The sequence below is a fragment of the Leuresthes tenuis genome, unplaced genomic scaffold, assembly GCF_036924035.1.
Source record: "Leuresthes tenuis unplaced genomic scaffold, fLeuTen1.0.hap1 SCAF_18, whole genome shotgun sequence".
In the NCBI taxonomy this organism is placed as follows: domain Eukaryota; kingdom Metazoa; phylum Chordata; class Actinopteri; order Atheriniformes; family Atherinopsidae; genus Leuresthes; species Leuresthes tenuis.
The window spans coordinates 13,256,923-13,280,665 of NW_027325372.1; the positions used below are offsets into that span (position 1 = coordinate 13,256,923).

Below are 23,743 nucleotides of genomic sequence, written 5' to 3' on the forward strand. Positions count from 1 at the left end.
AAACATATACTTAGCTGACCAGCGGAAGTCCTTGCTGTCAGAAAAAAAAAAAAAACTTTTAAAGAGCATAGTGGCAGAAATGTCTTGCGACAATTTTTATCCGGCAAAGCGTTTGCTTTCATTAACAAGACCACGTGAAATCACCTCTTTGAGGTAAGTCTTGCATCATTCCCTCCATAGACTCTGAAAGGGAAAACTCGGCTCCACATTCTACTGTTAGTAGTGAGAAGTAATTCAGATTGTATGTAACAGGCTGCAGTCGACTCATTTTTTCCGAAGGCTTCAGCGCCGCTGCGTACACACACACACACACACACACTTCCATACACAAACTGGTCTGTCGCTGTTGTGTCTCTGCAAGGTAAGATCCTTTGTGCACATTATATCAACCTTAGCTCCTAACAGACGTGTAGGGATTGTTGTTTTTTTAGGTGAAGGTGTGTGAATGTGTTGGACATGATGATTTTCAGCAGTTATCGCGGGTTTGCAGTTTTTCCATGTTGGCAACCACGAAAGACGCTATTGAATTCAATGTAACTCGGTACAAAGAAAACACGACATATGTATTATTTTTTTATTTTTTATGACGCAGCCTATAACTGAAACTATAATTCACGGCGTATTTAATGGACAGATATGTGGAAACATAGCTTTGATGAATAATTGCTTTTGAGTGTCGTTCTTTGTTGCTCGTTCTTTTAAACGTGGCATCACCTGTATTGTTATTTTTTATGTGAATGACAGATATAACAGTAAAGTCTCATTGTATTTTCTCGTTATCCAGAAACAAAATCCTTGGTCAAGAAAATCCAAGTTAGTTTCTTTGAACTTGGTTTGTTTTTAACTTTGGCTGTTTACGTCTATTATAAAAGATTATCACTGACAATGGTCTCATTTCTACTTCCTAACATCACTCTTAGAAGACAAAGTTTTGTCCCAATGGGACAACAGCTTTGTGAAAGTCAAATTAATATTTGGTGAAGGTTGCCTATCAAAACGCCAGCAAGTCTAACTGAGTGTGATCCTTCCTCTTTCAGCCACTTTGAAGATGCCCTGGTGGATCATGGGCAGGGCCTGGCTCTGCTTCTTCCTGCTGGGTTTCTGCTCCCCAGCAGAGAATGCAGAACCAGCAGGTCCTCTTTCTACTCTTCCACACGAGCAATCATCAGGGGAGCAAGACCTAGAGGACTGGGAATGGGGTTCTGGATCATCTCTTCTGCACCTGCTGCACAGCTTCCCTGGTGATAGCCCCTTTGTAACGGAGTCCCCTGAAAAACCAATCAACTGCACCCAACGTTTCTGGTTACCACCATCCCCTCCGATCTGCTGGGAAAACATAGCAGGGCCCGAGGAATTTGCCAAGTCCCGTCTGCTTGTTCTGCAGAACAGGGCTGCCCTGCAGGCTGTGTCCACCTCCAGCGGGGTGGAGGAGGGAGGAATCTCTTACAGCCATCAGGCCAGAGAAGAGGTGGAGGGAATCCGCTCAGACCACCAGGAAATGGTAGAGACAGTGCAAACCATGGAGACCGTGTTTGTTTCTCTGAAGGAGAAGAGGAAAGAGGGGAACGATCAGGGGGTCCTCACGAGGTAGGAAAATCACATTTATTTCTTTATCATGGAAGAAAACCTAATCAATGGTAGAGAAATTACATATTTATCTAAAAAACACATGAGAGGTCCCTGTTCAGTTACATAGCTCCTTCTCTTTCTCCCGAGCGTTAACTTTAATTTAAAAAATGAAATGTAATACTTACATTTTCAATTCAACTTCAAGGCTTTCATCATCTGATCAACCATTAATAAGGTTCTTCAATTGTAATTTGGAATATGAATATGTTAAACAAAATCACAGAGTGAAACAAGCACAGGTGGCAGCTCAGAGGTTGAAGATGGGAATATTTTCTACCAACCTCAATTTGATTTTTAATATGAACTAAATATGAACTAGATTAGGTGGTCCTACACTTTATAATAATTAATATGTTTGATGCAATCAACTTTCAGGAAGTTTGAGTCACTCTGAATATTGTAATCCATCTTTGTGGTTTCAACTGTGATTATGGGATCCTTCTATTTTTAAATGATGGCTGATCCAGACCCATAGCAAAGGTAAGAGATTTATGAACAGTACACAAGGAGAGATGTACCTATAAAAGTATATTTTTGGGCCAACTGAAAGATCTTCAGACATACAGGAAAAACATACTGATAGACAACACATCTACAGGTGGGTTCATTAGAAGTGCCTGCAGATCATCCTCTTTATCTTTCATAGGTCCCATTCTTCAGTAATTTGTTCTGCATCATTTGTTCCTTGATTACTTTTATGACCACTCATCCATGGCAACGCTGAAATTTCCGTGTATCGTGCAGAGATCTGTGCCTCGACACAGTCCTGTCTTGTAGGTCTCTGCAATTCTCTCAGTCACATGTTTTTTCTTTTTCTTTTTATCTCAAGTTTTACAACATCCACTGCCGAAAGTGTTGAATATTTTATTATTTATCAATACTTTCCTGTTAAATGACACAGAAGCAGGGCGATTCATTGGTGGTCTGAAATTATTATCATTTTCAGTACTATTATTATTATGCTGTAATTTTACGACAGATTCCCTACTTTGTTGCCAAAAGTTAATGATCCTGTGACAACACACTTGAATATTTCCCACAAATGTCACCACATGGTGCCTTTAGTTTATTACAGCAGAAGAATTAAAACAAGAATGCTATGTTACTTTAAAAAAAAAGAAAAGATTACCCCACTAACCATCTATGGCTTTTCAGAGGCTGTTGCTCGCTTCAGCACTGCGTAGATTTCACCTACATACATACAGCTGTGTAATCTTTCCCATCTTTTACCATTTTACTGTAACAGGCAAGCCTTTGCTAACCAACTGTGGTGGAGGAAATATTTAGATTTATTACTTGAATAAAAGTGCAATGTAGTGTAAAAGTACTGATATAAGTTCTATCATTAATGTATACATCACTTATTAAGTTGCATTGCCGCTGTATAGCTTGATCTATAAAGATATTGCATACAGTATTTAATGATATATTTTTATACTCCATTCAAAAATCAAACTTTAAGAAAGATCTCGCAAGTAAAGCTTGAAAATAACAGTAAATGCTGCTTGAAAGACAACGTATATCTGAAGCTGGTGTAAGTGTCAAAGTGTGAAAACGTTTATGTCAACTTTGAGAATCATGAATGTTGGCACAAATGCTGTGGCAATCAATTCCGTCGTTGTTAAAATATGTATTCTGGACCAAAGAGGTCTTTTCACAAAATAAATTCTCTGTCGTCGAACTGCTTCCTGAGGATTTCTCTTCAGCCATACTTCTGTAGTCCTGTGATGAAGTCTGAAATCAAACTGTTTAAACAGTGGAGCAGCGCTTAAGTGTTGAATATTTGATTTCCTGTTGAATTTAAGTATGTGGATGGTTTGTCAAATTTGTGCTCACATACAGACTTGGTTTGGTGCACTTTGCAGAGATCATACACAGCAGAAAGGCAGCTAACTTTCCAGCTGCCCTGGAATCCAAAAATTGATCCAAAGACAGCTGTTGAGGCCTGAGTCATAAAGTCACTGTTAGTATGGAACTTGGAACTCGTTGCTAATGGTGACGCAGAAGACCTCCAGACAAGCAGAGTCATTCCAGTTATTTTCCAACAATCAGGACATCTGGCGGGGATGACGTTCTGGCCCTAAAAGAGTTGTAGAGCATCAACACTAAACTCAATGCCCCCCCCTCCCCTTTATGAGATGTGAAGGGGAACATGTGCAAATAAAACTGTAAACGAGGCTGCGTCAGACAGTCATATTTATTTGTGGTTTTTCATCCTTTTACAGTATGAAGGAGCATCTAGCCAATACCAGGGACGCTATAGATGGCCGGGAGCACATGGCAAACCACCTGGAGCGGCAGTTTTCCACTTTAGAGAAGACTCTGCTCAATACGCGATTTCGACTCCGCAAACTCATCCATCAGTGACAAAGGTGGAGACCTCGTGTTGAACTGTATTTATCGATAAATCTCTTGTACAATAATGTAGCTCATGCATGCACGTGCATTGTAGTTTTGTAATATGAGAGCAAAATGTACTTAATATGCACCTTATTACGTCAGCAGCACACCTAACAAAGTAAAATAGGTAAGCTTGAATCAGCAGAGGGAGGGGGGGGGACTCACGTTATCAGGGGGTTTAGAAGAGCATGTAGCTCCCTGCAAACATTTTCCATGTGGAGATTTCACGGTCACATTTAACCTCTTGTAAAAACGCAACACGTTTATGAAGCGTTGAAGGACACAAGTGAGTTTTCAACCTTCACATTTCTCATAGAGACGGTGATACAAAAGACACTCAGTAAAGAATCAATCTTTATTTTCATATCAAATCTAAACCACAAATTTGCAAGTACATGAGGAGGATGCCTTCTAACTTATATACATTTTAAATATTCACATGTTAGGTGTGAATTTTTGCTTGAAAAGACACAGCACCTTCAGTTGCTTTGTAGTTACGCTGGAAAAAGAGGTATTCGTACTTTTGATTAGTTCAAACAGCTTTCAAGTACTTATGAGCTCAAAACACAACCATATCTTTAAATATGTTTAACTTATAATCAGTAACAGCATTTTAGACTTTGAAAATCAACGTTTGACACCATTTCTAAGATAAAGCATTCACTCAATCATGTTTTAAAGGCAGTAGTAACTCAGGTGCTGAGACATCCGTGCTCCAGCTGTGTGGAATGGACTTCCAGGTACTGGTCGCTCACATGGAGAGAGCCTGCGAACGCCTGCAGGCTGTTAAGAGGGAACGTTTCACTCCTGGTCCATGCAAAACGTGCATGAAATTTAAGACACTGCTACCAGAAAACCCCCCCTAAGACTGTCTAAGTTTAGTGGCCAAATGCAAATTCATACTGAACTCATTCATTAGCTACAGCAGTACGCTAGCCAAACACAAAAATATTGTCTATGTACAGGACTGATCTAGAAACCTAAGATGTCACCGAGTTACAGTGTAACACTGTTTTCCTATCAGCCTATTTTACTAATTTTATGTGCTTTAAGCACTTATTTATCACCAATATTCTTCTAAGACTGTGTTTCATTTGGGTTTGAATTTGATCTCGGAGTCTCCGTTTGATACTCTTGTTTGGGTTTAATCTCAGTTCAGTGTCCTCTAACGTGAACTCACTGTGTTTAAAAGAACTCAAAGTTCAAAGTGTCTCTTCTGACAGTCATTTGGCTCTTTGTGAGAGGTAGGGCACAAATATATGATAACGTCTGCCCAGACTGGAGAGAGGAAAAGTTATTTTCCTTTTAAAAATCAGCTTCCTCCTCTTGCATTTGCTCCAAAGACTTGAGGTATTCTCGAGCCAAGATCTTCTTTGGCAAGATATCTGTCAGGTTTTAAAGAAGAAAAGAAAAAAATATATAAGATTACAGAGCATCCAAGTCATTTCTACTTTTAGAACTTCTTTAAATGAAACATGTAATCCAAACCTCGTCGTTCTGCACATTTTAACAATGAAATTCAACAAGCTACTATCTGCTATGAAACTGCTTTTTACAGCTTATGAATAGGTTTCCATGCATCACACAGTGATAGTTGTTGAGGTTAATTTGTATTAGGACAATGTAGTGTGAAATAAAGTCAGATTTATTGGATTTTTTTTCAACTATGGCTGGTCAACTCAATCGCACAGTAAAATGCACAAAAAAACGTTGATAATTTCCTTCTTCTGCGACATTTATAGTTTTATTGACAATAATACGGAGGGGAAATGTTACACTTATAGATTGTATTAAACTCTTTAAAGCTTTAAAGAAATTACGGAGCTTAGGGAAAAAAAGCTTTTAAAGCTGGAAGATAAATCAGTAAAGTTAAAATAATAGCAGACCATGTGGACATGGATAAGATAATGTTTGATCTGGATAGATAAATATTTGTTACAGAAGTGTTGATTTCGCTTTATGTAGTAGCTTAACGGTACTGTATTTTACTGCCAACTGTAACAATATTACAGGCTTGCTCGTGGCGTTCATTATTTTATCTGATTTTAATTTTTTAAGTCAATAAAATATTTTTTAAAGAATTGGTGATGAATGCACGTCTTTAAATGTTGTGTTCAAGACACTTAACATACCATGAAAATCTCAAAAATGTCTGTCGAGTTTATTACAACAGAAGGCTATTGAAATGACGTTATAGTTACAGGTACCTGAAGGGTGAACATAAACACGCTCAGACGGGATTTAGGACACTGATGCGGCAGCGGGCCGGTCAGACCAGCTAAACGGGCCGCAGGTGGTCCCTACAGGTGAGTCAGGATGTGGGGGGTCTCACCTGTGAGAAAGTGGAAAGTTTCGGTCTCCTCTGCGGTTTTAGCCAGGTCGCTGTATGACAAAGAGTTGTTTCCCTTCCCAGAGCCGTTGTTGAACGAAGAGAGAGCCAAGTGCTGGACAAACAGCTCCTTCAACAACACAACACAAGTCAGCAACACGCAAACGTCCGACTGAAGCTAAAGCAGAAGCCTTTCCAGCTAAATGAACCAGCTAACGATGCTAACCCCGCTAGCCGCAACACATGGAGGAGCTGATAAGCTAGCAACGCTCGGCGAACCTATGATTTACCATGAAAGTGCAGCTTACTGTAGCTTTGGTGGTGAGGAAGAGAGCGTCCTGGTTGATGCTGGAGACATCCGGGGAGCTCTTCATGATCAGCCTCACCCTGGATATCGGCAGAGAGATTGTCTTTTTGGCTCCTGACGTTTGGTCGTCTTGATCGGGGTTATTTTGAGACATCTTTAGGAGGACACGGCGCCAGACAGACCGCCAGCCAGGGGAAACTTCGAGTATTGTTTTGAATGGTGACGCATTTTGTCTTCTTCGTGTTCGACGAAGTTGTTTGGCGGACTTTAACACTGGATCAGCGCCACCTGCTGGAGTCGGAGCTGAATTATTATTTATCGAGGGCGTTAACGGTACAATTTATTCAAATATAACCATCGCATGTTTGGGTCAAAAGCCCAACAAATAGCAAGCGAAATATGACTTTACTAATTGGATTCTTTAAAAAAAAGTATTATGTTCTACAGAAACACTTTACAACTGCTGCTATTTCTCAGAGTAAAATATGAATATTAATGAGGCGAACAAAACGCGTGATTCTTCACAAAACATACTTTTTATCAAGAAAGTGCAGCAACATCCACAAAAAGCTGAATAAACATTGAAATAAATCAATATGTTTGAATTTACCCTCACTGCTGGAAAGTAAAAGCCACTTAATTGCTCTAATATTTTAATGTACCAAGGGAAATTAAATTTTTGTTGCTCCTGGTGCCTTCATATAATCAAAATCCCACTGTTTTTCATTATACTAAACAAGAAAATGTTGTACTTTAGGTTTATCCCTCCAAAATGAAGTAAATTTGATATAGCACATTACAATTACTTGCTAACTTAACTGTATTGAGAAAATATAAGCAAATCTACAATTTGATACCAACAACACACAGTGGAGAGAGAGGTATGTTTACCATTGTCTCTCATTAACCTTCCCTTTAATTACACTTTTTAATAGTTTAGGAACTAAAGATATTAATCGATGAATCTGTTTCCATTCTTCCTGAAAAACAAGATCTCGGACGTACAACAGCCCATGGTAATATTTTTCTGATTCTCTTCCTTATCATCCCCACATTTTTAATAGCAGAGAGATCTGGACTGCAGGCAGGCCAGTCAACCACATATGCTGTGTTTATGAGGCTACGTTGATGTTAGTCCTATATAAATGAGGGCTTATGTTGTTCTGCTAAAAATGATCATGTTATTTTAGGGTCAGCATCTCACCCAATATACACTGTGCATCAATGGTACCCTCAACTATGTCCATAATCACCCCCACATCAACACAGATACTGACCTTTGCATCTTTTATTTCTCATTGGATTCTCATCTATGGAACGGACAAGCAGACATCGTTTTTTTCCTCAAAGCAAGCTGGACTCATCTGACCACAGAATGTGTATCCACTGTCTTTCTGTTCAGCTGAGATTAACTTGTGCCAAGAGAGCTCAGCAAAGGGGTTGGTCACTAAAGAAACTGAATATAATTTCCTTTGTTGCCTGCTTGGGTCTGTTAAATAAAGCCTCAACTTAATAAAGTTGAACTGACCTCAACCTTTTTTAGGAAATACAAGTAAACTCATATCCAGTGACTGACGCAGTATCCTCCGTGTGAAGTGGTGGCGCTTTACTTTAATGATTTCCCTTCTCCCTTACCACAGAAGAAGAGTAGATTTCAGACTCCAGTATAGAAGAAGAACATTGGCGCTTGCAATGGCGACAATTGGGGTACATAAATAAATAGTACCGGTTGCTTTTTATTGTAGAACTAAAATACTGAATGTCTTATATCTCCGTCCTAACTTTCGCAGGCAGAAGATATCAATCTCTATTTTGGTGTCTTTTGCTGAAACGTAACCGGTGGAAAATTATAGCGGAACGAGGAGCAGCTTCATCTCATTGTTGAACACATCGGTGTTCATTTTCCTTGCGCTGGCGTCGTTTTTTCCGACCGTAAACTATGCCTCTGGGTTTGAAACCGTGCTGCGCGGTCTGTAAGACGAACTCTTCCTCGATGTGGAAGAAAGGAAACCAGGGAGAAATTCTGTGCAATAACTGCACAGGCAAGAGCAGCTGCGGAGGAGCATCGGGACCCTCGTTGTCCTCCAGCACACAGACCAGCAATGGCGGGGGAAAGCAGGTCAGTCACACCGAAGAGATGCATCATGAACAAGCTGCAAACGGTAACGTCAGGTTAAGGACAAAACGGCTCGGTTTTTGTTAAATTTCATGTACTGGTAATGGAGCGATTTTAACAATTCCAGCAGTTAATAACAGCGCCCCCTAGGCACAGCAAGGCAAATGTATTTATATAGCTCAGTTTGAGAACAAGGCAATCCAAAGCCGTTTGAAAGAAACATAAAAAGCATTCAAATTGTATTTACTGTTTGAAAAAGAAAATTGGTATAAACTGGTGAGAGGTACTGTGCAGTTAGTTATTTGTCAAAGTCCTACAAAAAAGTGAAATTATTGAAATGCAATGGGGAACAGACATTTGACGTTTGTTCCACATGCATGTTGCATTAAAACTGGAAGCAGTTTCTCCGTGTTTATTTGTAACCCTGGGGACAGAAACCAGACCCGTTCCTGATGGCCTCAGAGGCCTGGAAGGGTTCATAAAGTACCATAAAATCTGAGGTGACCTCAGGACTGGAGTGATGTGATCCACTTCTGAATCAGCTGCAGCTGTCTGATTGGAACCTGAGGCAGACCAGTAAATACAATGTTACAGTAATTTAGTTTACAGAGGATAAACGCATGGATCTGCTTTTTAAAATCACCCTGACTTATTACTCCTTTAATGTGTGAAATATTTCTCAAGTAGTAGTAGGCTGACTTTGTAGCCTTGATTATTAAAGTTCAGGTCTGACTTCACATAAAGAAATGTAAGCGTTGATGGCCCCGCTTCTATCACCGGAAGAATGCCCGCAGAGAAATGCTTACTTGTTTAATTGCTGCAGCAGCGTGTCTGATGTCCGTCAATATATTTGTTTGTAGTCCAAGCAGGAGATCCACAGGAGGTCTGCGCGGCTGCGGAGCACCAAGTATAAAGCTCCTGCCTCTGAGAAAAAAGTGTCAACAAAAGGAAAAGGAAGAAGACATATATTTAAACTAAAAAATGTAAGTGACATATGCAGTTACATTTTTTAGAGGGAGGTTCTTTTTTTTCATTGCATTTGACCTCTGTGTCATCTTTCCCACAGCCGATCAAAGCGCCAGAATCTGTAGCAACAATCATCACATCCGAATCTGTATTTTATAAGGTAGTCTGTCCATTCTTGGCAAGCAAAGCTCTATATTCAACTTTACTGCAAAGGATCGTGTTCTAATCTACACATTTTTCTGACAACATGTCTCTGCAGGGTGTGTACTACCAGACAGGTGATGTGATCAAGGTGACGGATGAGGAGGATGGGAAACCCTACTATGCTCAGATCCGAGGATTTGTGCAGGACCAGTACTGTGAAAAGAGTGCAGCACTTACATGGCTCATTCCCACTCAGGCCAGCCCAAAGGACCAGTTTGATCCTGGAACGTACATCGTTGGTGAGCAGTTATCCAGTTTTACGCTTCTTCTTTCTCAGTGAGATGTGTTTATGACTTTTGCAAATCACATGTTTTGCAACAGGTCCAGAGGAGGATCTGCCAAGAAAGATGGAGTACCTGGAGTTTGTGTGCCACGCCCCCTCTGAATATTTCAAGTCACGAAGCTCCCCGTTTCCCACCATCCCCATACGTCCCGAGAAAGGCTACATCTGGACCCACATAGGACCTACACCAGCACTCGCTGCCAAAGAGTCCGTCAGTAGTGGCAGTTAGCAGGACTCTGACATGGACTTTTTCTGTTGCATTGAAACGGATGAATGTACATTCTGTAATATAATGAAAAAAAAATAGTTGCCAACTGTAGCCACTATTTCAGTTCAAACACCAGTAGTAATTTGATACAAGAGAAACTAGATGTTACTACTCTTCAAAAAAATGCTTACACAGCTGTATCAGTGCAATAAAAGTTTTTGTATTTGATAATAAATGAAAAATATTTAAAAAATATATATATATATTAAATAATAATTTTCTTGTACTGGAAAATATACAGAATTAAGGGGTACGAAACCAATCTGATCTAAATTCATTTTTCTGTAAATGTGGAGCAAAAGATGATGAAAAATTTCCAAGAAGGCTGAAATGTAAGGATGATACATTTCCATAATATTTTGAAGCATCAAGCTCTATTTGTGCTTATTTATTTACATTTCCTACATGTTCTAATTGACAGAAGGAAAAGGGCCTCAGACAAAGGTTTTGGTCCGATCAATACTTTGTACCATCAACAGTGGTGCATGTAACAGCTCATAAGTAAAGCTAAAGGCCCTTCGGGCTTAAGTTTGAAGGATTTTTTTTTGGCATCTGCATTCGGTATTACGAGGTTGTCAGAGACACGCTATTATTCTGAGATCTATCCACAGGTTTGGGATGATGTTTAGGAAACTGAGCACCACGATCTAAGCCCAAAGCAGAAACTATCCATCCCAGAGCACTGAAATCCTAGAACAGAGTTGTATTATTTTAATGACACTGAATGGAATTGTACATTTATTCTTGCAAATAAGAAGTTAAGATGTTGGAGAGCTGTAATATAACTTTAGCTATAACTTGAAACTGACAGTGCCTCATTGCAGTCAGGGGACATTAAGGTGCTGCAGTTTACAATCAGATCTCATGGGATTAGTTTCACCTTTCTGGTGACGATGTATATATCTACAACTGGGCTGTCTGTGTGAGGGTTATTTTGTTTCTGTGTCAGTGCAACAATTCTAGCGTGCCATCAGTACCGTTGAGGCAAGCTGCTGGTTTCTTTTGAACGTCAAGCGGTAAGTCCTCATCGAGTACAGTTCAGAAGAGTGCTAATACTCTGTCATTCAAATTACAAAAAAGAGAAGACAGTTTCTCATACATAATAAAAAGCATGAAGGTCTAACGACCATTATCGCACGAGCCGGACATGTAAAACCGAAGGAGGGAGCGCGCGACAGTGAAGCCTCTCGCTCCGCCTCTTTACTCTTTGACGATCATCCCAACTTTCAGGCTCACTTTAGTGCAATTCTCGGATTGTCAAAGTCTCCTAATGGACTCGTCAGCAGCATCTGCAGTATTCACCCTGTCCGAGTTTGACATTTGGAACTTTTATCTGTCAAGACATGGGCAAATTCCAGTCCAAACTTGGTAAGACATTTCCTCCTCTCACGAGTTACCTGTTTGTTTGTTCTTTAAGCGGCATACCTGATCAGTGGCGTTCACCTTTTCTTATTATCTGCACAGTTTCGAGGCGCCGTCAGAGCCCGGAAGGTGAGGCAGCCTTCACAGACACTGCACATAGAGCGTGGCTCCTCTGTGTTTCTAACCCGTATTCTTGTGTTATGTGCAGGTGATAGTTTGGCTTCCAATGTGCTGACCTGTCAGAGAGAGTTGGAGTGCAACACCAGCAAAAGCAAACTGACAGAGGTGGGGTTATTACTTTTATTCACGCTCACAAGATTTACTCTAACAACAGGCGCTGCTATAACTAGATCCTCTCTAATATTCAACTGGCAGTCCAAGGACTCACTGTGCGTGTTTTGATGCCCTTTCATTTGTAAATGATAGCTTTGTGCAGCAATGACTTCAACTCTTAAAACCAGCCACATGAATAGCTCAACCAGTCTTTACGGGTTATTAGTCTGACTCTTGGTTAAACCCTGCAGCACCACAGAGACACTTTCAAATGCTTTGAGGTTGTTTTTCTTCCTTCTTTGTTTTCTAAGTCAAAGACAAGACTGCATTGTTTGTGGCATACACAGATTGGGAGTCTGTGGACCCCCTCACTCCTGCACAGAGGCTGTACACATGACAGACACAACATGGTGGTATGTGTCTCTCTGTGATGACAGTGACACTCTCTGTCGTGGCCTTTTATCTGTTTGCGTTCATTTACATCAAATTGTGTTTGTTTATGCATCTCTTCCCGGTAGTTTTGAACCTCTTTGCTGTTCAGTCTCTTCCTGGTTTGTCGTTTTAGCTCTCTGTTGTTTGGAGTTACGCTGATCACTTCCTCCATTTCTTTTAAGTCACTACAAGTTTTTTTTTTTTAGTCTTAGTGTCGCTGTTGTGTGTCGTTTCAAGTGTCTCCGTTGTTGTTTTGAGCCTGTTTGTAGTTATTTTTTAGTCATTTTGTTTTAGGCCATTATGAGTAATCAATAAGAGGCTCTGGACCAGTGCCACCTTCTCTTTCCTTTCTGTTTTATAAAATTTGAGTAGTCTTTTCTTTTCTTTTTTGTCAGGTTGCAGTTGAGTTAGATTCACTTCAGACACAACAGAAGCTCTGGACCCATTATTCTTTGGACCTCTTTGGAGTCTTTTTGAATGAAAATAAGCTTCCCCTACCTCGAACATCTAACATCTAAAAAGAAATGATAATACTACAGAAAAACAAGCAGTAGATGCACACGAGCAGCTTCGTCACACTGGTTTATTTGAGTTATTTGAGTGCGGTTTCACTTCGGTGACTCCCAATCCTCAGACAAACACTATTTGCTCACATCACTTTGAGGAGGCATAAAACGTGTTTGGCGTTAGTCGTTTATTTATTCCTCCGCCCTTCCTCCTACATCTCTATGAAGAGACATCCAAGTCTGTGAAGTGCAACGCCGCCACACTCCATCCACACAGCGCACTCTTTATGCCCAACTGCGCTAAAAAAAAAAAAAAAAAAGCTCCACATCTGGTACTGCTTTCCTTCTCCAGCCCGTTGAAGTGTGTGGAAAAGATGTGAGGAGGGGTGATGAAGTCTGTAGAGGTGCAGCCATGTTGAGGGACTGGATACTGCGTTCAACAGCCAATTTCAACTCTCCTCCGTATATTTGTTCTCTCCCACAGGGCATAGCTTGTTTTAAGATGACTAAACTCAGAAGCCCAGGACAATATTTGTCTGGTATGCGAAAGTTCTGTAAAGTCCTACAGTTTGGGAAAAGATGCTGACTCTGCCAAGACGTTTAAAGGGCTGCGGAGTTTCTGCGCTCATTAATGCCAGAGCAGTTCCTGCGATTAGATTTTCCAGCCTACAATAATTGCGTCCTTCACCACACCACTGCCGTGAGCTGTGAAAAGCGAAAGCTTCTCATTCCTTTGACTTCTCGTGCGTCTAATGGCAGGAAAAAAATGGTTAAAACAAAAAGTGAAAAACATGTTTCTGAAAGAAAAAGACGCATAAAACAGAGATAGAGAAGCACACAGAGACAACTGAACATTGATGCTGTTATTTGTGTGTGCATTATAATGCATTTGGTGACACCTTTTAAACAGTAGACTGCCGGTGTGATTTAATATTTTCTGATGTTTGCTAAAAATTCATACTCTTATTAAACCTTCTTCACGATGAATCCATGAAACTGGCTTTTTTTTTTCCCACATGAAATGCTATGTTAATGCAGCTTGTCGATATCTGGGTGGAGCACAAAAGAGGGAAGTTGAGGAATACTGACCGTGAAACACGCCTTTCTTGTACCAGCATCATGACTCTGCCGTTCCATTGTAATCAAAGAAACTATCAATGCTTCAGCACAGACTGAGCGTGGCAGACTGAAAGAAGAGGGTTGTGTGGATTTGAACGCGTGTGAAGTTATAAGGGTGCCCTAGTCTTATCATTCCTTTTGGTTCCTCATCTGTCAGAGCAGCAGTGTGACTCTGGTGATGGATTGATGTGCTGGCAGATACAGAAAGGTCTTGTTGGTGCTTCCAGTTCGTCATTGCTTTGAAGTAGGCAGTCTTATCACCAGAAATTATCAAAGCCAGAGAGTCTGTTTTATTAGATGCACATACATCTAAAGTATTTATGGGCTGAGAGCCTTTTATGTTTAAACAGGTCAGGTCTCTACATGCCTGAACAACTGAAGCTTTTGTGTTCTGATTGAAATGCAGACCCACAGGTTTAAGGTAAATCAACAAACTGTGGTGTGATGTGAACTTTAAACAATGTCTAGTATGTGTTTATATTAAATATATACAGATAGCTTTGGTGGTTCAGTCAAAATGATCTCTTGCTTATATTTTACTGGACTCATTTTCACAGCGCCGGTGGTTAAGGGATCCAGCAAAGACCGAGGAGGGTTAAGAAAGCGTATTAACCTCCAGGTACAAGTGCTGGAGGAGAAAAAGGTCAACGTGTCTGTTGTTTAAAAAGGGGAGCTCGAACTATTCCTCCTCTTTCTTCCTTTCTGTTTGTTTTAGCACATGTAAAGTAACACAGAAAGATTCACATCACTGTTTGATCCCATCAAAAAGACCTGGATACAGACGAAGTCCACAGATTCTCAACCACTGTTTACATCCTCACACTCGGGGGACATGAAAATCACTTAATTGCTTCCTCCCCTGCTCCCTCCCCTCACTGGTGACTTATCTTTTTTTCCTTTCTTAACAGACCATGTATGTAGAAGTGAAGAAAATCAAGACTGAAAACAACTGCAACCTCAAGGGTGAATAGAGAATTACACACATTATACATACAATGTCGTCTTTCTACGAATCATAAGGGATTTATCCGTGTCCACAGACAGAATTAACGGATTAACTGCATGTTAACATTATTATGATAAACTGGGAATGTGCCAAAACCATTTTTACAGTCAACTCTTTCTGCTGTCTAGTGGTTCTGCCACCAAGGAGGTCACATGACAGAGAGAACAACGTCCGCTTCCAGGTCAGGGAACCAACAAAGAAGAAGAACAGCCTCGCTGCTGTGAGTCTTTACAATTGGGTCCGACTAATAAACTGCACTTTGTATCAGTTGTATTCAAACAACTCGAGGATTCTTTGGGTTCTCGAATCCCCCAAGAGTCAACTCATGCAACACAATTATACAATGCAACCCCAATCACCCAAAAAAGGCAGGAAACTGTGTAAAATGCGAAAAAAAATTGGCAGAGAAGCATCCACAGTAAACATGCAGGGAAAATTTCAAAAACATGGGTGTGTTTTCCTCGTTGCTCTGGGAACCTTCAGGATCTGAGAAGGCTGATTGATTTTATTGTCAGGGTGAACTACTTCCCCATTTTTGCTTGACATTTTGTAGGATGTCAGCTGCTCGCCACATTTGTCGTGTTGTTCATTTCACGATGTGCTGAATATTCTCAGTGGGTGATGGGCTGGGACTGCAGGAAGGCTAGTTTAGCACTTGGACTCTTTAAGTAACAATCCATGTTGTTGTAATACGTGCAATAATCTGGTCCGGCCTTTTCATGCTGAAACAAGCAAAGTCTTCCCTAGAAAAGAAGCTGCCTGGAAAAGAAGTTGCCTGGATGGCAGCGTATGTTGCTTGAAAACCTGTGTGTTTTCCAGCATTGCCTTTACAAACTTGCAAGTTCTTCATGCCATGTGCCTTTTATTTTTGCACCCCCGTATCAGATGCTGGCTGCTCAGCAGCACACTGAAAACAAGTCATACTTTCGCTCTCCCCTTTTGACCCCTTTTGACCCCTTTTGACCACAGAGCAGTTTTCGACTTCACCTTAGTCCATCTTAAAAGAGCCGGGCCCTTAGAGGGCAGCAGTTTTTCTGAAAGATGTTCATAAATCATACGTTGTGAGGTTTTTTTTTGTCTTCTTTGCATCTCTCTTCGACCTCATTTATGAATATCTTTTTCTTTGTAGTGTTTCTGAGTTGATGCAGTTATTTTCATGACAGATAAACCGGTTTGTCTTTAATCCAGTGCTGCCTGAAGCCCCATGATAGTTACCATTCAGTACTGCTGTTCGTGCCCGGAGATTTCTCTAGATTTTCTGAATCTTGTAATACTGCTTTGGGGATCTTTAATAAGTCTTTCCTTATTTTTTTTTAGGTTGAAAGTCATCATTCTTAACTATTTGCACACACAGGCTTGCACAGAGTGGTGAAAGACTCCTTATCTTCTGTGTCTCATTTAAAATAAGAATAAAAGTTTTTATTAGAATTTTAAGTTCAACCACACTTGCGTCCACTTTCTATTTCACACCAAATTTATGTTAAATTAGAAAATATGAAAATTTATAAATACTAAACTATTAGATTGATTGTTTATCACCTTTACATTGATGCTATTCTGATAATATGTACACGTTTTGACACAGGTCACAGTTTGCAACGAGGGGCCTCAAAATGGGCAGGAGTGGCTATTCACACTGTACAATTTTGACACCACCAGCAAGGTCACAAAAGAGGTAGCATGATTTATTGTTTGCTACTTTCTTCATCCATTATGAAAGCATCTCCTCTCATTATTTATTTGTATGTGTTGCAGGATATGTCCAGTCTGATACTCGTCATGTACGAGGTTCTAGAGGCAGCAGTGAAGCAGCCGTATGGCGGCACCACACCCCTAAGAGTCAAGCTGGCTGTAACTCCCTCACCCTACTCAGGCAAGATCTAAGATACATTTTTATTGGGACTCTAGAAACCATATACAAACGTAAAAACTGTCACTCTTCCTCTCTGAAAACAGCTGCAGAGAAGGAGCAGAGTATGTCTCAGGAGGCAGGGCGACCAGCGAGAAGACTCTACTGTGTGGGTGAGAACGTGGAGCGCAGAAACCACTACTTAAATCTGGCTGGCATTGAAAACTATGCCTCCAAATTCGACAGCACAGGTATACAAACTCTCAATTAAGACAATTAAGTACAAGGTGTATTCTTTTTGCATTCAGTTTCCACTTCTATTCCTTAGATTCACCCTCTCAAGGGCCAAGACAGGTCAGCTCTGCTCTTCAGCACCATCCAGTGGCAGTCACGGAGAACTGCACACTCAGAGAGCCCCAAGGAGGCCTCTTGGAAAGCAAAGCCACGCCAGTAAGGAAGGAGAGTAACAGAGGAGATGAAAAGTCCTGTAGGTTGCATGGCCAACATCCTGCTTCGTGGTGCCATCCTCCCAAAACTCACCTTCAGCGTTCCCACAGCAAGAGGCGTCACTCCAGGTTACAAGATCCCGCTTCATCCTTCAAACATCCTGACTTCCAGGCCCAGCCAGGAAGAGACAGCCAAATATTTCCCAACCTTCAAACGACATGTGAGGTACCTCTGGCCAAGAAACATGATCATCATCATCACCATGAGCATCATCATCATCATCATCACCATCACTACCACTCATAACTGTTTATTGCAAATATCAGAGAGGTAAGGAGAGTTTTGGAGGTTTACTGTCACTCGGTGGGTCTTTAAATGACCTCTTTAGGATCGTATTTATCATGTGGAGGAGTCAAGATAAACCAGTTTAATGTACTAAAATCTTACAGAATTAGATATCTATTGCATGTCCTGCAAGATGAGGTCATTGTTGTCCGCAAGCCACTTTACAGATTGTTGCTTTCGTCTCAGGTATATTGTTTAGCATTATTTAAAAGTATTCTTTTGATACGGTTACACATTACTCTTATTTTCCCTGGTATGGTGACATCCGTATTTGTTTTGTGGGCCGACTTTGTGTTACCTAACAAATGTGAAATGACAATAAATGATCTCATCGTACATACTTCGGGAAAAAGTCCGTATGAGATCATTTCTCTGTTTTTTATCGCTACGGTTTGAGCAGCAAATGTTAGAGATAGGCATCTGTGAACATTTTTTATTTGCAATAAATTCAGCACATTGAGTGTGGCTTTGATTCTGAGTTATTACGTGTAATCATTTCTAATTATTCTAAATTATTCTATAATAATAATTTTTAAACATCAGTGATAGACGCTATAATGTAACAGTGAGGCTTCACAAATTGGTGTTCTAAATAGTGTTCAGATGTTGTTCCTGCTCATTTCTCTGGCAAAACTTGCAAATAGACACCATGCCTGACGGAGGACATGAGACAGCTGTTTCTATTAATAACCCCAGCCCTCTTACCAATCACAAGACCCCCCCATGCCTCGCTCCTGGCTCACCACAGCAAGTCCGTTCCCAGACAAACGCAACATTAGGACTGGCAGAGAGAGAGAATATCAACAAAGCGCCAGCTGCAGAGGAGAACAACTGAACCACAGAGCTGTTTGAAAGCAGCTCTCGTCAGCAACAAAGAAACTGGTTGCCTATACCTGCTGGTGTGTAAAGCCTGAGAACATGAAGTCCCTGTGCTTCCTTGCAGCCGAGGGCTTCATTCAGACTGGTCCAAGTGCTCTGAGAAACCTGAGCTGTGTTTCTTTTAACCTGTACCCGCTTATCTTCAAGGCCTGCTACCTCCACGAGCAGGCTGACCTGCTGCATGCTTTGGTGCAGACGTGGCCTCTTCCTGAGCTCAACATACAAAGGATCCTGGGAAAGACCATCGACTGTCAGATTGACCTGACCTCCTGCACCTGCCGGCTTTGTTTAGAAGCAGTTCTAACAGGTCTTAAGGTATGTCAGCGGGCTTGAATGTATATTAGAACTGCACTTAATCATATTGTCATGTATTTGACTGAATGACTGTAAATGACTTTATCATTATGTTTCTTTTTTCCTGAGGATTATGTGCTGTCCCCACCAGGAACTTACACCAAGAACCTGCATGTGGTGGACCTGACTGCCCTTAAAGATGCTGAGCACCAAGTCTGCCCATGCAAGTCTACCCTGGGTCGATGGGGAAGGACCCAACTCCTTACCCAAATGTGCTATGAGACAATGGTAGCCATGCAAGCCAGTGACGTGTCCCGATCTGCCTTCGAAACATCCATCGATATCTTTCTAAATGGCTTTGTCACAGGCCGCAACTACGAGCTGGTTGCTCAGGCCTTCCTGCTCATTCCCTACTGCCCTTTGAAGCTTCACTTTGTTGGTTTTAGAGCTGATTCCTTGGCTCTCAAGCAGCTGTTTTATGTTCTTCGCCTAGCAGAGCCTGAGTCCATAAAAAAGCTGGAGGTGGTCCACAATGTTCCTCTGGAGGCCACGCACCTGGAGGTGCTGCTCTCCAGGGTGGAATTTCCCAAATTACAGTCTTTAACACTTCCAGCTGGAGCACTGGATGTTAGAAGGCTAAGATCTGATGAGGATCTCCTGACAATCATTGGCAATCTGCTGGCACATCTGAGAAGCCTCACCGAGCTCTGCGTGGGGTTCTCTACCCTCACTGGACATCTCCGAAGACTGCTTAGGTGAGTTCAGGGAGAACTAAAAGAAGACCACAAAGTTTCCTTGTTTTTCTGCGTACCTGTAAAAGTGAGGTGATGGATAGTGATAATGACTCTGATGTCCAAACTCCATTGAAACTGTGGCATCAAAAGCTTTAACAAGCTCAAAATCATCACCTTTAACCAGTATTCTAGGACACTCTAGCTTTAAGGCTCTTGTTTATCAATGGAAAGAATTTTGTTGTTGAAATTGCTGACATGATGCCAGAGGAGGAATAGCTTCAGCTCAGCCAGAAGCCCAATGGTTATTCTTCATAGTTCAAATGGAATAATAAAATAACAGAGCTGTTTACAATATAGCTGATCATTTAAGCAATTTTATATTTAGGATGCAAATGTGAACAACAGAAAACCGTTGTCACAATTCTTTCCAGCCAATGACATACACACGTGTGTGTGTATGTATGTATATATATATGTGCTGCTTTTACCTTTTTGTCAACCCACACCTATTAATTTCCATTTGCCTCTGTTTGCCTTACCCAGTCCTCTCAACACACCACTGCAGTTCCTCGACTTGGCCAACTGTTGCCTAAACCGTTTGGACATGACGTATCTGGCCAACAGCCTCCACAGTGAAGCCCTGGTTCACCTGGACCTCAGTGGACATGACATCTTTAACACTTTCCCAAACTTCTTTCACAAACTGCTGAGCCGCTGTTCAGTAACACTGACAAGTCTCACTCTTGAGGAGTGTGATATTAAAGATGAACACATGAACCCCTTCACCAATGCTCTGGCTCTGTGCAAGGGACTGGAGGAGATTAAACTCCTGGGAAACCCTTTGACTTCTGCTGACCTTCACAGGTTATTTTCTACAATATCTGCCGGGTTCCCCAAGTTCAGGTATATAGAGATACCTGTACCCCGTGAATGCTACTCTGCGGATGTCACTTATCCTCTTGATGACTCAGACTTGTTGCGTTACAACAAGAATTTATTTCAGGAGATCAGGAGCCAGCTGATGGGCATCTTTGAGGAGGCTGGCAGAGGAAGTGTGGAAGTGTGCACCCCCCTCATGGGGAGCTATGATCCAGACATTAATGAAACCAGCAATGAGCTGGGGGTGTCAATGTTGACATCTTTCAACAATGTCATTGGGAACTTCATAGGTGCCATAACCGACGTGGACAACAGGAGATCACAGGGTCAGAAAGAGGACTGATGAGGCTCCTCTGAATGTTTTAAAAGGCTGAAACGAAGGGAATCTTGAGTACAGATTTTGTACATAAATCCAGACTTGTGTGTGATGCAGATCATCCTCGCTTGTAAAAGTGTTGTTAGGTTGGCTCCAATTGAAAGGTTCTTGCCTCTTTTGGGGCTACGTTAAATTAAAGCTATATTCACTTAGGCATAAATCTGTCAGCTCAAAGTTTGTCCTTTATTGAAGGGCAACACTGAAACGAAAAACAATAAGCTAAATTAATTTGATTACAAAAGAACAGCACTTTGTTTCATGTGACCAGAGGATCATTAGTTTCTTTTCATAACGCCAAATTATTAACTAAACAAATGTGCATTACAAACGGTTTCAACAGTGGCTAAGATATTTTGTAAGCTGTATATTTTGATCAAGCTCTCAAGTATATCAGTGTTGTGTACAACTATACCTGTAAACAGCAAGTGACTAATTTAAGTTTGATAAGTACACAAATGTGTTTGTAAACAGCCTACTTTCCATAATTAAAAAAAAAAAACACTTGAACACTATTCAAAATGTACATTTCTTTAATTAGCAGTTTTACTATAGGTTTTATTTTAAATATTACACCAGGGGATGATCATGCACCAACGTAGACGAGACTGACAACCGTGAACAGGAAGTTTATTTCTTCATCCATTCCTCTTTTTCTTTCCTCTCACGGACCACCTCATCCAGATACGGTGTCAGGTAATGGTTATCCTGAGAAAACATAAAAAGGTTATGTCAAATCTTCCCGGATCTGTAAGAAATAGTTCCTTTGCCTTTTAGGTCTGACAACAATCCAAAAGAAAGTGCATATGACTTATTCAATTATAGCTGAAACCTACAACACAGATGTGGCTACATCATTATTCCTTTTCATGAATATACACATAGCTCTTTCTCTTGTGAACACACCTCTTCATATTTTGTCCACTGATCTTTAGGGAGAATCTGCTGCTTCATGGAGAGATCCAGGGCTCTCTTAATCCTGAACATCCTGTCGTTGTAAATGTTCTCCGGTAGCCTCCTCAGGGCCTCCTTCACATCCGAATCCTCATATATTGTGTCATCGCGCATTAAGCCTGCAAGAGAAGATGCGCAGTGATATGAGTAAAGTATCAGATGGAAAATTGATAATACAAAAGACAACATTATTTCAACATGTTTTCTCTGTGCATGTTTATTTATATTCAAAAATTGACATGCAGTCGCTTAAAAAGTAAGAGATTGTGCATTGTTTGGACCAGTGCCACCTGTTTTCAGAAATCAAACCTAGCTATAAATCCTGGTGCGATCTTGGTCACTTTTTCACAAAAAAAAAAAAAAATCAGCTGTGGAAGAATGGCAGCTTCAAACAACTGAAGAGTCTGAACCTGGAAACTGTAATCCATGTTTCTATTACTGCAGCAGGATACTGTAAATACAGGGGTGACCTACATGAATCTCCCTCATATCAAGTCTATTCTGTCTTCTTAAAGTTTAACATTGGTCTTACAACTTTTACTTCACTTCTTGTTTTCTCATTTTTAGCCCTACATTTAATGCAGAGTTTCCTTTATACATCTAAGCTAGTGTGTCTTTACGTTGATCATATTTGTGTGGTTCTGTTCTTAACATCCAGCTCTTATTTCATGCAATCTTTTAACCCATATCCGCCAGTTCACCTGTTTTAAATGGAGACAATTTTCTGCTGTGTTAAAATGTAATATATGAAATAATAAATGTGATTTGACTTACCAAGCTTGTTGAAGCCACATGAGTTGTAATACCATTTACGGAAGCCAAGCATGAGCCTGCCTGTCGCGACTGTGGACAAAAGACAAAATAAACAGAAAAGTTCCGTCAGGGAGCACAGATATGTCATTTGTCTATTTTCTTTAAAGTAGATTGTTCTTATTTAAGTGTGAAGAAGGAGCCCTGTTGGATAGTTAGTGCTACGTCAGAATGTACGTATCCACACTATTAATACCTTCAGATGACAAAACGATGTTAACCCTACGAAACCATCTTAATATTTTAATTTGAAGATAAAACATATTTGAAGCCGAACACTATATGTTTCGGCGCAGTGACAACAACGCAACATTATTATATAACAATTATATAATGTTAACCTGTGAGCAGTACCACTTTTCAGTAAACCCCCCAATGCACTCCACTGCGCGTACTTTAGTACAATAACATGAACACATAGTTTTTCTCTTATCATACTGTGATTGTTGAATGCTAAGCTAATGTTAGCTTCAGTTAGCACGGGGACGTTAGACGTTAGACGTTAGAGGACAAACACAAGTCAAATTCACAGACAGCCATTTTCAGACAAAACTATCAAAATAGCGCAACACCATATATAATATTCTAAGACGGATATCACTATAACTGTTCAACGTGACGTTAAAAGAGTTAAAATAGACAAAAGACAAATATGCGACATTCACTTACCCGGTGCCCTCGACGCCATCTTTATCACTAAGAACGACTGCGGTGGATTGTGGGTAAATCAGTTCTCAGGTCCTTGAGAAACAACCTCGAAAACTCTCGAAAGATTTTTTTTTTTTTTAAATGGGAAATTCATGAACCCAAAATTGACTCTCTAGTTGCATATTAAAATGTGGCAATTATATTAATAGTTCGTGAAAAATATTTTTAGATAGAGCTTTTTTCCCCTCACCCAAATACAAAAGTTACCTATATAGTTTTAAGTAGAGCTTTTGAGATGAAGGTTCATTCAAGGCTAGTTAGAGGAAGGTCA

At 40.6% G+C, this 23,743-nt stretch overlaps 6 protein-coding genes across 6 annotated transcripts; 4 read left to right on the plus strand and 2 right to left on the minus strand.

Moving 5' to 3' along the window:
• The first annotated feature begins 150 nt into the window (after window positions 1-150).
• Window positions 151-4,885, plus strand: LOC140275094 (uncharacterized). The gene is made up of 3 exons (XM_072370480.1): window positions 151-361; window positions 1,038-1,587; window positions 3,855-4,885. Exons 2-3 carry the CDS (start codon window positions 1,049-1,051, stop codon window positions 3,994-3,996), a joined length of 681 nt encoding a protein of 226 aa, XP_072226581.1. The 5' UTR covers window positions 151-361; window positions 1,038-1,048; the 3' UTR covers window positions 3,997-4,885.
• Window positions 4,366-6,902, minus strand: chrac1 (chromatin accessibility complex subunit 1). Its single transcript, XM_072370481.1, has 3 exons — window positions 6,667-6,902; window positions 6,362-6,488; window positions 4,366-5,414 (listed from the first exon to the last, which is right to left on the minus strand). Exons 1-3 carry the CDS (start codon window positions 6,817-6,819, stop codon window positions 5,335-5,337), a joined length of 360 nt encoding a protein of 119 aa, XP_072226582.1. The 5' UTR covers window positions 6,820-6,902; the 3' UTR covers window positions 4,366-5,334.
• A 1,421-nt stretch (window positions 6,903-8,323) lies between these two features.
• Window positions 8,324-10,695, plus strand: gatad1 (GATA zinc finger domain containing 1). Its single transcript, XM_072370199.1, has 5 exons — window positions 8,324-8,784; window positions 9,642-9,764; window positions 9,848-9,907; window positions 10,007-10,190; window positions 10,273-10,695. The coding sequence occupies exons 1-5, from the start codon at window positions 8,605-8,607 to the stop codon at window positions 10,461-10,463; spliced, it is 738 nt and encodes a 245-aa protein (XP_072226300.1). The 5' UTR covers window positions 8,324-8,604; the 3' UTR covers window positions 10,464-10,695.
• A 1,024-nt stretch (window positions 10,696-11,719) lies between these two features.
• Window positions 11,720-18,319, plus strand: LOC140274576 (protein naked cuticle homolog 2-like). The gene is made up of 9 exons (XM_072369901.1): window positions 11,720-11,870; window positions 11,967-11,993; window positions 12,073-12,149; window positions 15,103-15,157; window positions 15,329-15,420; window positions 16,786-16,875; window positions 16,956-17,079; window positions 17,145-17,300; window positions 17,378-18,319. Exons 1-9 carry the CDS (start codon window positions 11,846-11,848, stop codon window positions 17,800-17,802), a joined length of 1,071 nt encoding a protein of 356 aa, XP_072226002.1. The 5' UTR covers window positions 11,720-11,845; the 3' UTR covers window positions 17,803-18,319.
• A 103-nt stretch (window positions 18,320-18,422) lies between these two features.
• lrrc14b (leucine rich repeat containing 14B) lies at window positions 18,423-21,422 on the plus strand. Its single transcript, XM_072369898.1, has 3 exons — window positions 18,423-19,035; window positions 19,144-19,769; window positions 20,292-21,422. The coding sequence occupies exons 1-3, from the start codon at window positions 18,760-18,762 to the stop codon at window positions 20,968-20,970; spliced, it is 1,581 nt and encodes a 526-aa protein (XP_072225999.1). The 5' UTR covers window positions 18,423-18,759; the 3' UTR covers window positions 20,971-21,422.
• Window positions 21,423-21,515: 93 nt separating this feature from the next.
• Window positions 21,516-23,472, minus strand: uqcrb (ubiquinol-cytochrome c reductase binding protein). Its single transcript, XM_072369900.1, has 4 exons — window positions 23,434-23,472; window positions 22,729-22,797; window positions 21,907-22,073; window positions 21,516-21,708 (listed from the first exon to the last, which is right to left on the minus strand). The coding sequence occupies exons 1-4, from the start codon at window positions 23,450-23,452 to the stop codon at window positions 21,631-21,633; spliced, it is 333 nt and encodes a 110-aa protein (XP_072226001.1). The 5' UTR covers window positions 23,453-23,472; the 3' UTR covers window positions 21,516-21,630.
• Window positions 23,473-23,743: the final 271 nt, after the last annotated feature.